We start from the raw sequence: 12465 nt of genomic DNA on the forward strand, positions 1-12465 counted from the left end.
GCACCCAAGAAGTCGGCAGAAGGTTCCATCCGCCTCTGCGTAGACATACGCAGCCCCAACATGGCCACCCAGCATGAGAGACATCAAGCCCTGAGAATAACTGACATGATCCACCTCCTCAATGGTGCTACCATGTTCTCAAAACTCAATCCCAACAAGGGCTACCGTCAGCTGGAGCTGGCATGGGAATCCAGGTACATTACCACCTTTGTGACTCACTTGGGGCTATATCGTTACAAGCGACTGAACCTCAGCACATCTTCGGCCACAGAGATCTTCCAGGAGGAGATCCACCAGGTAATTAAACACATTGCAAGATGTCTGAACTATAGCGACAACATCCTGGTATTTGGAAAGTCAACCCAGGAACCAAACATCTACACAAGGTCTGCATGGCCTTAGAAGAAGCCAAAGTCACACTTAACAAGGACAATTCCTTGGCCTCATATTATCAGATCAGAGCATGTGTCCATACCCAGAGAAAATCAAAGCACTACAAGAAGCCCCTCGCCCCATGCATGTGTTGGACCTCAGACTCGCTGGGACTCGCGAGGTACTGCTCTCACTACCTAGAAAACTTCACAGTGGTAAGCGCCACACTCGGAGAGCTGACAAAGATCAACCAGGACTTTGTTTGGACATCAGAATGCAAAGCAGCATTCACAGTAATCTGGGCTCGCATTGCCTCAGACATGCATACTTCAGCTCTGCCAAAGACACTGAAGTGACTGTGGATGCCAGTCCAGGGGGGACTAAGTGCGATACTTGCACAATACGACCACACAACAACACACATCAAAAAGGTCATATCCTGCGCAACCCACATCCTTTCCGCCACAGACCAGAAGTACTTGCAGGCAGAAAAGGAAAGCCTGGCAGTCATCTGGGCCTGCAAGCACTTCCACCTATTTCTGTTTGGAAAAGCATTCACAGTAGTCACTGACCACCAAGCCCTTCTCACGATTTATGGTAACTCCCAGGCCTGCATGCTGATATGGATAGAAATATGGGGGACTCCGGCTGCAGGACTATAAATTCTCCATCCGCCACCGACCTGGCAAGGATAAGAACCCAGCTGACTATCTTTCACGCCACCCCGGAGGACCATCACATCTGGAACACTCCATTGCTGACGCTTACCTACAATACATCATTCACCAACCAAAACCGTTCCCAATAGCATGGAAGACACTTCAACAAGAGTCAGCAAGCGATCCAGCGCTGCCCATTATCGCACAGTGCATCAGCCAAGGAAAAATTAAATGTGTGAGGGAGAGAGCCAAGCACCTAGATGAAACATGGCAGGATGACATCAGAGCAATGTTGCTGGTTCAGGAAGAACTTGCCACCACCGAGGATCAAATAATCATGAAGGGCTGCCAAATTGTACTGACCAGGTCGCTATGGCAACAGGTGGTTGACCTGGCCCACAAAGGACACAGAGGAGTGGTCTCGACAAAGATTTTGCAGCAGAAGATTGGTTCCCAGGTTTTGACAAACAAGTTGAGGACACTCTAAAGAACTGTGCCATCTGCAACACAATAGCCCTGACCCCACACCCAAACCCACTGCTGATGTCTCCGATTCCCGGTAGGGGTTTAGGAGGTGTTACTGTTTGACTTCTTTGGACCCCTCCGAGCCGGCACGTATGCTCTAGTCATGATTGACAAGCACTCAAGATACCCAGAGGTCCAAATTGTGCCATCCACTGCAGTGACGGCAGTCATCCCTATGGTATTCCTCAGACGATTAAAACGGACAATGTCCCGCCTTTTACCAGGTTGGACTTTGCCATCTTTGCCCAATACATGGGTTTCATTCAAACACAAAGAAATCACACCCCTCTGGCCCCAAGCCAATGGCATGGTGGTGTGCTTCATGGGGAACTTGAAGAGGGCAATGCAAACCATTTGAACAGACACTGTACCAGCTCCTGCGTGACTACCGCCATACTCCCCACAGCACCACGGGCAAATGCCCAGCAGACCTTTTGTTTGGTTGCAGGCTAAGGACTTGGCTGCCACAAGGACCCCTGAAGGGCAACATCACACCAGAGGACAAGGAGATTCTAATCAGGGAAGCTGATGAAAAGCAGAGAATGAAGGTCATGGCAGATGAGAAGAGAGGAACTTGAGAGCACAACTTTGAGGAAGGTGTCAGGGTACTGGTACGCCAGACCCAGCGACGGAAGGAAGATTGCCGTTTTGCACCCAGCCCCCTAATCGTCACGAAGGTGAAAGGCACCATGTACGCGGCAGTGGATGAGCAGGTCATGAGGTCACAAGAAATGTGTCACACTTCAAAGAATATAGCGGTGAAGTGACTGCTTGGGAAGCTTCGGAGGAGGAACGGTAGGACAGTGTGGACACAGGGGTCAGGGAAGACTCTGATGACCCTTACTGGGGAGATGAAGATGTCTCTGGAGCGGAGGCCGCAGTGGAGGAGGGTGAGTGGACAACAGATATATCCGTATTCCGCAGCTCCGGGCGGACAAGGACAAACCACCCTGGCGGGCAAAGACTAAACCCATAAGACTTATTGAAGAGATGGGCTAAACAGACTAAGTGTTTGAAAAGGGGGAAGGTTGAAATGTTCTAATACAACACTATCACGTTGTTATGCGGAAGGCAGGGATAGGGTGGGGGTCGGATCCTGGTGGAGGGGATGTGATGGGAAAGGGGAAGTTACGGCAGTTAAAATAAAGGTTGTAGTTGAGACCGGTACTCTGGTCTCAGCCTCCTTATTGTGTGCTGTACATGTATGCAGGCACGGCACTCTGCCGAACGAGGGAGAGTGCTGACCTCCCCAACTGACAGTAATGAAAGCCTCATTTCCGTTTCTTGTGTCTGCCATCTTCAAGTAAACATAGCTTTACAAACGTGTTCTCATTGGCTCATGATCTGCTCAATCAGGAAACACATTCAGTGCACAAGCTACTTCTAAAGACTCTGATCAATTTTATCTGTTTTGTTAATTGAACCGAGCTAAGATTCAGAGCAGTGCAGTGTTGGAATGGACTTTTTTTTTTCAAGGTAAAATGCACGTTTACTTTTTCCTTTCATCCACAAGCAGTTTGTATTATAAAGCATTTTTTGCATTTCAGGTTTACATTGTTCTACATGGGGAGGATGGCGTGTCTGAAACCAGGGAACTCTACTGTGCAGATAAGCCTTTGTTTGAAAGGAATTCTAGACACACGTTTATAATGAGGTATTGTATAAAGCAAGTTATATGTGCCAGATTTTAGCTTTGTAAACCGAAATTGTTTGCATTCTTGTGTATTTTTAGTTTCAACTAAAATGTGTGCGAACAACAAATCAGTTTGCTCAAATCGCTTGCTTGACTAAACAGCATGAATCCACGTTACAAGCACAATTGTTGGATGCTCGCTGCGCACCCTCTCTCTCTCCTGCTACCAGCACTTCCTGTGCTGGCCTCTCTGCCTCCAAACTCACAATCAAACCCAAACAACCCCATTAAATGCCTACATAGCTCACAACAATGCGGCCTCCGACACGCCCTCTTTACTCCCACTACCCCAGCAAAGACCACCATGGAAATGTAAGTGGGGCTGTGCATGGAGCTCGGTCTCAATTTCCACGGTAGCCATTTAATTTGTCGTTTCTTTGCACATAGCTCTCAACTCACCCGCTTTTGGCGGGTGTCACCCGCCTTGAAAGCTGATGAATCACCCGCCAAGCTCCTCATACGCCCATTCACTTCTATGGGCCTCTCACCCGCCAAAAAGAAAATCGGGTGTTTTCACCCGCCTTCGTGACAAAAAAGGTTGGGAGCTATGCTTTGCACGTAAAAAACAGGCCGGTAGCTCCTTGCAGCACTCGTTTGACCATCAAGTTACTTGGGCCCTGCACTGAAGCTGTTACTGTGGGTTGGTAATGGTGATAACGTCCTATTTAAGCAGGATGTATGTTGTAACCTGGCGGGCATAGGTTTAGTCCAAACACAGACTAGCTGCGAGCCACTTTAGTATGAAGACTAGCTAAGCTTTATTGTGCATATCTAAAGTTGCAGGTCTTCCAGTTACTCTTCAGATTTATACATAATGGATCATCCACCAGCCATTCTCTAGCACTGAACTCAGGCCCCCAAATGACTCATACAGAACACTCACAAACACTCAACATTCTCCTGAGCTGTCAATCACTAACAATCCATCCGCGTTCATAGATGGCCAGCAGGACAAGGCAACATTTGTATTGTACAACATCTCCCTTCCTACAAAACAACACACACAACCGTTCAGTCTAATCATACCGTTTTCTCTCACCAACTACAGTGAACACTTTCCAATAAACCCAGTGAGCGCAAATATGGGGAACCACAATTGCCAACCTCATGGACTAGGATGCTCCGAAATTTGTGGGTGTAGATCCTGGGCCTGTCGATCCAGACCGCCCACTTCCACCCATCACACATTGTACCAAGTGGTGTTACCTCGTCTCCACTGCAACAAACAAAGTGAGGCACGCTGCCCCTCAACTTCCTCTATCACTCAAAAAACTCTTGCACCAACAACCTCCCACCAAGGATACCATCCAACTGTACTCTCAACAAGTTATACACCTGTTGGGGAGAATTCTCTGTTTAAGCTGAATTTCCTAACCTAGTGAGTCCCCCAGCAGCTTTGCTGGATTTCTGGAGTTTGTTTTATTCTTCTGCCAAGAGTGAGACTCTTTTCCTCGCACTCTTGGACATGATTTGGGGTATTCCTTTGTTCCTTTGATCTGTGTTTTATGGGCAATGGGGTCTTTTACTCCATAGGGTCTCATGTGTTTTTTCTATGTGTGTTCCACAGCACCCTCGGTGCAGTAACACAGGGGTGTCCTAGGTGACCCCCACCATAGACTCCATACCCTGGGACTGACTTCTGTCTCCCAGGGCATGTAAAGTCACCATTGGCTTTACTAGTCCCAAATTACTAACAGAACCGGTACAAACCATCATATTGTGGACGTACTGGTAGGGGCGATTCGATTGCCCCTGGGTCTGTTGTGCAAGGGGGCACTGTCCCGTCCCCCCTCATCGAGTTTTGGCTGTGTAACGCTCACCTGATTCCCACGGAGGCGCCGGTCTTGGCAGGATGGTGTCTGTGACTCGAAAAGTGAAGTGCAGGACTCGATTGGCTTCCGGGGCTGAGCCTCTTCGCACTGTGTGTCTAACTCGAAGAGTGAGATATCTGCAGGTGAAAGAATATGGGGTTAATGATCTGGGGTTGTCGGGTATCTCTCTCCCTTTCCCTTCCTCGCTTTTCCGTGGAGCCCCAAGGTCAACGTGCTCACCTTAGATAGGTGAATGCTGGACTCTCCATCTGCGTCTGGTGCAGGGTGCCGTTGCCAGTTCCTTCACTGGGTGAAACGTAGGCCTCTTGACATCAGAGGATTGCTACCGTCGTTAACTGCACGAACTGTGAGTTTCCGGACACCTTTTAAGTCCTTACAGTCTTTAGGTGCGTGGGCACGTTAATGTGGAACTGGGCTCTGTATAATGCTTTTTCTATTTGTCTTGCAGGGCTCTTGAGGTAGAAGATGGCGTGAAGAAAGCCGAAGTTCGAGCCAGAGTCTTGGAATGAAGCGCTTGGAAATGCGTAAGTAAATGCCGGTTGCCTGCTTTTCAAAAGCTCTCTAACTGTCTCTTTTCCCTTGCAGTTGTGAGTTCGGGTGTTGAAGAGACGCTGGAAACGCCGGAGTATTTGCAGGCGCCCTATTGTGGCGGGCGCGATGGCGCGTAAGTAAAATACCTGTCTGATGTCTCTTCTTTTGTCTTTCAGGTGCACGATTGCAGCGTTGAAGAAAACCGGAATTCGCGGAGTGCCGGTAAGTAATTCCACACAGGAATAACTATGCTTTTGTCTTCACAGGCGGAGGAGCAGCGTGAAGAGATGGTAGCTGCCGATGGATCAGGTGAGGAAAGCGCTGCGCGTGAAGGTTGCCGTGCTAACCTGTTGTTTCTTGTCTTTGCAGGTGCTACTGAAGGCTGGATACAGGAATGGTAAGCGTTTGTTCTTGCAGATTCAGGATCGGAAAGAAGAAAACTGGAACAGACACGGTGAGCGTTCTGCTGCAGATGCAGAATAACGCGAAGCACGTTTCATCAATCGGGTGTGGTTTAAATAGCCTTGGAGTGATGAGGCGTCTTCCTCCATGGCCTCGCCTAGGTAAGAAAAGAGTTCCTGTTCCAGAAGAGTTCCAGTGTTGTATCCAGGGAGTGGAGCTTTCCCCACCCAGGTAAGAAAGTAGTCCCGGCTCACAGAGGATTCCTATGTGGCTGGTAAGTAAGCAGCATGGTCTGCTGCAGGTAAGTCCACCCAAGCATCTTCATACAAATTATGAGCCTGGCGCTTCCAGTGCCGGGACCAGTGACTTTGATGAGCCTGGTGCCACCGGCGCCAGGACAAGGTCCAAAAGGTCCCAGTGGGGACCGGCTCGTGCCTAGGATGAAGGTTAGGGGCCTGCTTCCAAGGACGTTGGGCTGGTCCTAGCTCCTTGGAAGCAGTGATCATGACAGCCTGGTGGCAGTGGATACTACTTGTTATATTCCCTAAGAATATTATCTATGGAATTTTCCCATGTATTTTACTCGCACCACTTTTTGGTGCAATGTTAAAGATACCGCCGGTTTATTTATTTAATATTAATTCACCGGTAGGGTCTTTGTGCCAAAACTCGGTTTTAAAATGGCGTTTGTGTTTGCCTCTCCAAACCAAAGGTCGAGCCCTTTCTTCCACTTTTGGCGGGCTTCTACACAGGAGCCCTCCAAAGTGGTGCCACTCTGTCTGGGTACCACAGGGAGTGTGGGAGGGGGTTTAGGCACCTTGGACTAAGTTGCCTTGCCAACCCAAGTCGCACTCTTGCTTGATTGGCCCAAGTGGTGAGCCGCCCTGCTCACACTTAGCATGTTTGATTGACAGCTAGGCTGAATGAATGGGGGTTTCTTGCATAAAAGCAGGGCTTTTGGGACTGGAACTTCAGAAGTCGCCACAGGACCTGAAAATCCAAAGAGGGAGAAGCTGAGCCGACCTGCTACGACGACACCACCGGTGGAGCCCTGCTGAACCACTTCCCAACGACAGAGGAGATCTCTCTGCTGGAGAGTCTTCTTCCCTTGACTGTGGGAACAACCAGTTTACCTTCTTTTTCGCTTCCAAGATGTCCAAGTGGTCGAATTACCCGTGCAAAGCACCGGGCAACCGGATAGCCACTTACCCTTACACGCAAATAAAAGGACCGCTCCTTTTAATTGAGAACTCCGCGGTTGGTTTCTTCCCTGGCAGTGCAACGACCTTCTGCTTTCCTCCCCGACGAGATCCTCTCCTCCCCCGGACGAAGCACCGACTTGCACCCGCTACCAGGAACAACTGCCCCCGCTGGAGCATTCTCAACATTTTAAGGTACTGTGTCCGCCAGGCCTCCCTTTCTATAGATTGCTACAAGGTGACAGTAACTCCTTAACCTTCTGGACTGGGCTGGCCGCCTGACCATCTAACTGGTCCCTTTCTGTTGTCCAACACTTTTCTGAACCTTTGTCGAGACTTCGGTGCACTTTCAACCGTGTGACCTTGGACACATTTCTCGCGGATCCTCTTAAAACAGGTCCAGCTTTCTGAACTTTAACTTCACGGTTTTAACCTGCCTTCTTCTCTTACTGTGTTCGTTTTAAAGTGTTGGGACCTGTTCTATCTATGCTTTGCCTTTCTCTCCCTTTTTAACCAAGTTATTAGAGTGCCATCTTCATTACGCTCTCACCGCTGTCTGAAAATAAGTGTTGCTTTACTTACGACTTGCCTAATAACCGTTCAAGGGAGTGTATATCTTTTAGTGACCATGTTTTTGAACTGCTTGATATTAGTGCCAGTGTGTTTACTAGATGTTTTAAATAAATAATTATATCTCTTTTTACACCAAGCTCTGGTCAGTGTTTGCTTGTCCTACTGTGCTCTCTTGACCTATTGTGTATGCTCTGTATACTGCCTAACTCTTCTTGAGAGAAGTCTGACTGCTCAGCCACAGCTACTAGGTAAATCTGGGTGGTGCAGACTGCTACCAATTGGGTTTACCGCCCCACACCTGTAGTCTTAAATCTTTTGCAGTGGTCCCAGAGGGAACTGCACAGGTTTCTGTCTAACACCCCATCACATCATCAATACATATAATAATTGCCATAAATCACCACACACCACACAACATATGCATGTGATGTACACAAACAGACAGTGCAACGGGGGTACCTCCTGGGACGGTACCAATCATTTATACATTTTGAACTTAAATAATCTAAAACTTAACTATAGTGGATCCAACAACAAAATCGTATTCCTATAGATACTCTCTTAGATGCAGCTACCAAAACACTTTCTTCTCTATTTATAGTCCAGACTGTTCTTAAAATTCTTTAACATTCCTTTACATTTTCTTTTCTTCCTCATGATGGCAACAACCTAAACTTTTGATATGTGGCACAACAGGCTCTGTTGAGTCTCATTCCATCCTATCATCAAATGACTTTTAATTGAAATGCTGACTCCAAACTGTTTTTTCATCAAAATATACTTTTACAGGTATTAGATAAACCACATATATAAACACCCAGTCTAGAAGTCAATATTTTAGCCCCTAGATACCACTATATATGTATATATATTCTAACCACCATGACTAAAACCATGCATCCCCAAAACAATGGAGTTCACCATTGACCTCTGCACCTTTTATAAGATTACATTAACTGCAATCTACGTTTAGGCTGCAACATGTAATAATTTACTCTCACACAACAATGTTATGTTATTTAATTCTTATAGGGTGCAACACTCCCAAAGGCCTCAGTGCGCTGCAAGAAAGAGGGCCAATACCAGGAGTCAGGGCCAGGGCTGAAAACCAGAGGCTAATCTAGTCTAATCATTGGAATTAAAGAAGAATGTCTTAATAACTTTTTTGAAGCCTGCAAGACGAGATGCAAGATAGATGCAGACTGGTATGGAATTCCAAAGGTCAGGGACCTTAGCAGAGCAACACGGCCTCCAAAACCTCTCAATTTAGGCGGGGGAACAAAGAGATTAAATTGTTTGCTGGACCTGAAAGTACAAACAGAAGGGTTCTTTGTTATTCTATTAGCTAGATAGCTAGGTGCTTGATTGGTAAGGCATTTATATGACAAGTCAGGATTTTATGAGAAATGATTGTGAATGGGCAGCCAATGTAGTTCTCATCTTGACTTGGTCATGCGGGCGCAGATTGTAGATAGTTCTGACCGCATGGTTTTGGACTACTTGGAGGCTGTGGAAGTTTTTAGGTGCCTGCCAATAGGCCATTACAATAATCCAAGCGTGAATTAACGAGTGCAGCAGCTAATGAGTCAAGATGTTCCGAAGACAAGTAAGGCTTAATCTGTTTTTAGAAGTTTATATATATATGAACATGAGGATTTTATTTGTGAGACATGTTGATTCATGGTAAAACCTGAGTCTAATGTAACACCAAGAATATTTACATGGGTCTTACCGCAATAAGGCACTTAGATATTCGAAAGTGAGAATACTGTGTTTCAAGTTTCTGAATTCTTTGATGTGAGCCTATAATCACAAGTTCCTTCTTCTCATTATTCAGCGCTATTGAGTTATGAATCATCCAGTGTTGGATCGTATCATAGACGCTGTGCACATGGAGAAGAACATTATCATAGTCTCTGTCACGTTCCAGGATAAGCTGAGTGTCTTCTGCATAATTAGTACAGATGACACCAGCATCATCAAGCATGTCAAACAGCGGGCGGTTGTAAATATTAAATAGAATAGGCGAGAGACGGGCCCCCTGTGGTACCCTGCATGAGAGGGGATCCGCAGGGGCCTTAAATTTGTCAATAGCCACCCGTGCTGTTCTGGGGCCAAGAAATGAGGCAAGCCAAGAGATAGGTGCCTCATCCTGTCCAGTAGGAGGGAATGATCCACCAAGTCAAAAGCAGCCGACCGATCTAGAAAAACCAGCAGAGAAAGCTTGCCCTTCTGTGCTATTTCCGCCAAATTTGCATGCAAGTCGATCAAGGCCGTTTCTGTGCCATGCATAGCACGGAATCCAGATTGGCGAGCACTTAGGCCATGTTGTTCGACTTAGTCTTGAAGCTGTGAGTATGCGATCCTATCTAATATCTTCAATAAAAATGATACGTTTGTGAGGGTGTCTTGAAAAGGGGCCGTTTCTTCCCAGGGACCAGCCCTTGAGAGCATAAATTACCCAATTCAGCCCAAATTACAGGTCCGCTCATGCCAAGCAGTGAACTCATGCTAGTGAAATGACACCGTCAGTATAAATGTAGCATTTATTAGACAAAAAGCATAATATAACAGAACAGTAAATTTAGCAGCAATGTGGTGTTCAAGTTAAAGAAGAGTACAAAACTCATTAGAGAAATCACAAAACTTAGAGAAACACAGCCTTACGCCCCTTGAGATGGTGTCATCAGCGCTAGGAGACCCTGGTCATCTTAAGCTAACTGCTGTCAGCCCCGCTCAGATAACAGCGCTGCAAGGTGCCGCACAGAGCTTCAGGTTCCGGGCACTCTTTCTTGCTTGAACCATGTCCGCGGATCTATCTCCCGCCCAGTTCTGGGTGCGCACACCTTTTGTACTCTCGTGCCGTCAATCAACATGACGCACAGTTCCAGAACCTTCGTTGTGCAAAAAATAGGTTTGCCCATGGAAAAACCCAGCTAATTTTCCAAAGTGCTCCCTTCTCTGCCCCCTCCCTACTTGGAGCCCATCTGCGAAAGCACAGGAATGTCTTATCAGTGTGTGTGCAAGGCCGTACCAGGCCGCCTCAGAGAAAGAGGATTTGTTTAGGAAGCCATGCAGAGCTACAGTTGCAAAGACAAAATATTCTAAGAGAAGCTGAAATCAATTTAACCCCTAGTGAGCAAGCGTTACCAGGCCTGCACTCTACTAGCTTTGTCTATAGTGCTTGAAAGATTGGCTATATAAGCGCTATATAGGTGATATAATGCTCCAAACACTCCAATACAAGTCTCTATTAGCTACTAAACTGGGGCCTCCGCCCTGCCTGTCTATGCACAAGGCATAATGTAACCTTCCACCCCTACTGGGCCTGCATATTCCTTGTAGCTCACTAATGCGTAATGGAGGCGCTACCACATTACTTTCAGCTTTTAGCACATACTTTGAATAAACTATTGGTTTTCGCTCTTAATGCAGCCATATAAGGCCCTAATATGGAAATATGGCACTTTGTATCTCATGACCGAGGGGATGGTAATTCCCAACATTCTCAGGATCGGAAGTAGCCTTTATTAGGAACGGGGTTATCCACACATCTTTCAACCTAGGGCGAACAACAGATGTTCTAAAGGACGAGCTAACGACTTTGTGCAAAAGGGGGGCAAGCAGATGAATAGAATCCTGAATAAGACTGGAAGGACCGATATCTGAGATGCATGATGTAGGTTAAAGTTCGAGAACAATCTTTTTTATGTCATCTTTCGACGGAGCCAAAAGGTCAAGTGCGGGTTGTGCCCGCTCGAGTGAGGGAGTTATTAGTAAGTTTCGGATACACTGAAGGTAGATTCTTCTGCATATTAATGATGTTGGTTTGATGGGTTTTTATTTTATTAAAGAAACCTAATGGTAATTCCGTGCACCATGAGTCGCTAGCTTGAGTCAAGAAGTTTTCCTCTTTTTTTTCCCTTCAAGCCCTCTTGGAACTTTGAACAGTTCTCTTTTACCAGATTTGGCGTTAGCAATTCTATTTTCAAAGTGAGATTTCTTATTAGAAAGCAAGGATTTTTTATAGTGAAGGGCACCAGCTTTATACTTAGCATGTGTGTCAGGACATGTATCTTTCTTCCAGATACTTTCCAAAGATCTTTTCTGTTTCCTGGCATCATGTAATTCTTTAGTGAATGAAGTAATTAGAGATTACCACTTTCTTTGTTTTCAATTGAAAAGGGGCAAGCGTATGGATAGCCAGTGAAGTGGTGTCAGTAAATTGTTGTACCAGTAGATTAATGTCACTAGTCGGGGTACATAAAATCAACTGGTCTACGATAAGAGGCTGAAATGCAGACATGCTACTTCTATTCCTCGATATGTATCCCAGAACGGGTGAGGGGGTAAGTCTTTGTTGATACTGTGGTGAAACCAAGTCGAAGAAAATACAACAGTGGTCGGACCATGGGCATGGCTCTATAATAGGGGGAAAGGATAAAAGGTTAATGTGTAGGACACAATCAAGAATGTGGCCTTTTTGGTGGGGGCAGTGCTTATCATTTGATCAAAACCAAAGGTTTCAAGAGCAGTCATCAATGAAGAAGCTTTGTTGTCAGAATCCTCTTTATCCCACAAGTGAAAATCACCCAGGATAAGGATATGTGAGGTCGCTTTAAGAGTTCTTGATGAGCACAGTTACTTGTTCTTCAAATGCAACAGTGCAGGAGGGTGGG

General features: G+C 46.3%; 1 protein-coding gene across 1 annotated transcript in view; it reads left to right on the forward strand.

The window, feature by feature from the left end:
• The window catches only part of PKD1L1 (polycystin 1 like 1, transient receptor potential channel interacting), a 2330280-nt gene that overhangs the window by 1385165 nt on the left and 932650 nt on the right, over positions 1–12465 (forward strand). Inside the window, exon 32 of the mRNA XM_069613333.1 lies at positions 3104–3210. Within this exon, the coding sequence (XP_069469434.1) occupies positions 3104–3210 (107 nt within the window). The remainder of the gene's footprint in view (positions 1–3103; positions 3211–12465) is intronic.

This window comes from Ambystoma mexicanum, chromosome 5p, assembly GCF_040938575.1.
Source record: "Ambystoma mexicanum isolate Mex_15411 chromosome 5p, UKY_AmexF1_1, whole genome shotgun sequence".
Classification (NCBI taxonomy): domain Eukaryota; kingdom Metazoa; phylum Chordata; class Amphibia; order Caudata; family Ambystomatidae; genus Ambystoma; species Ambystoma mexicanum.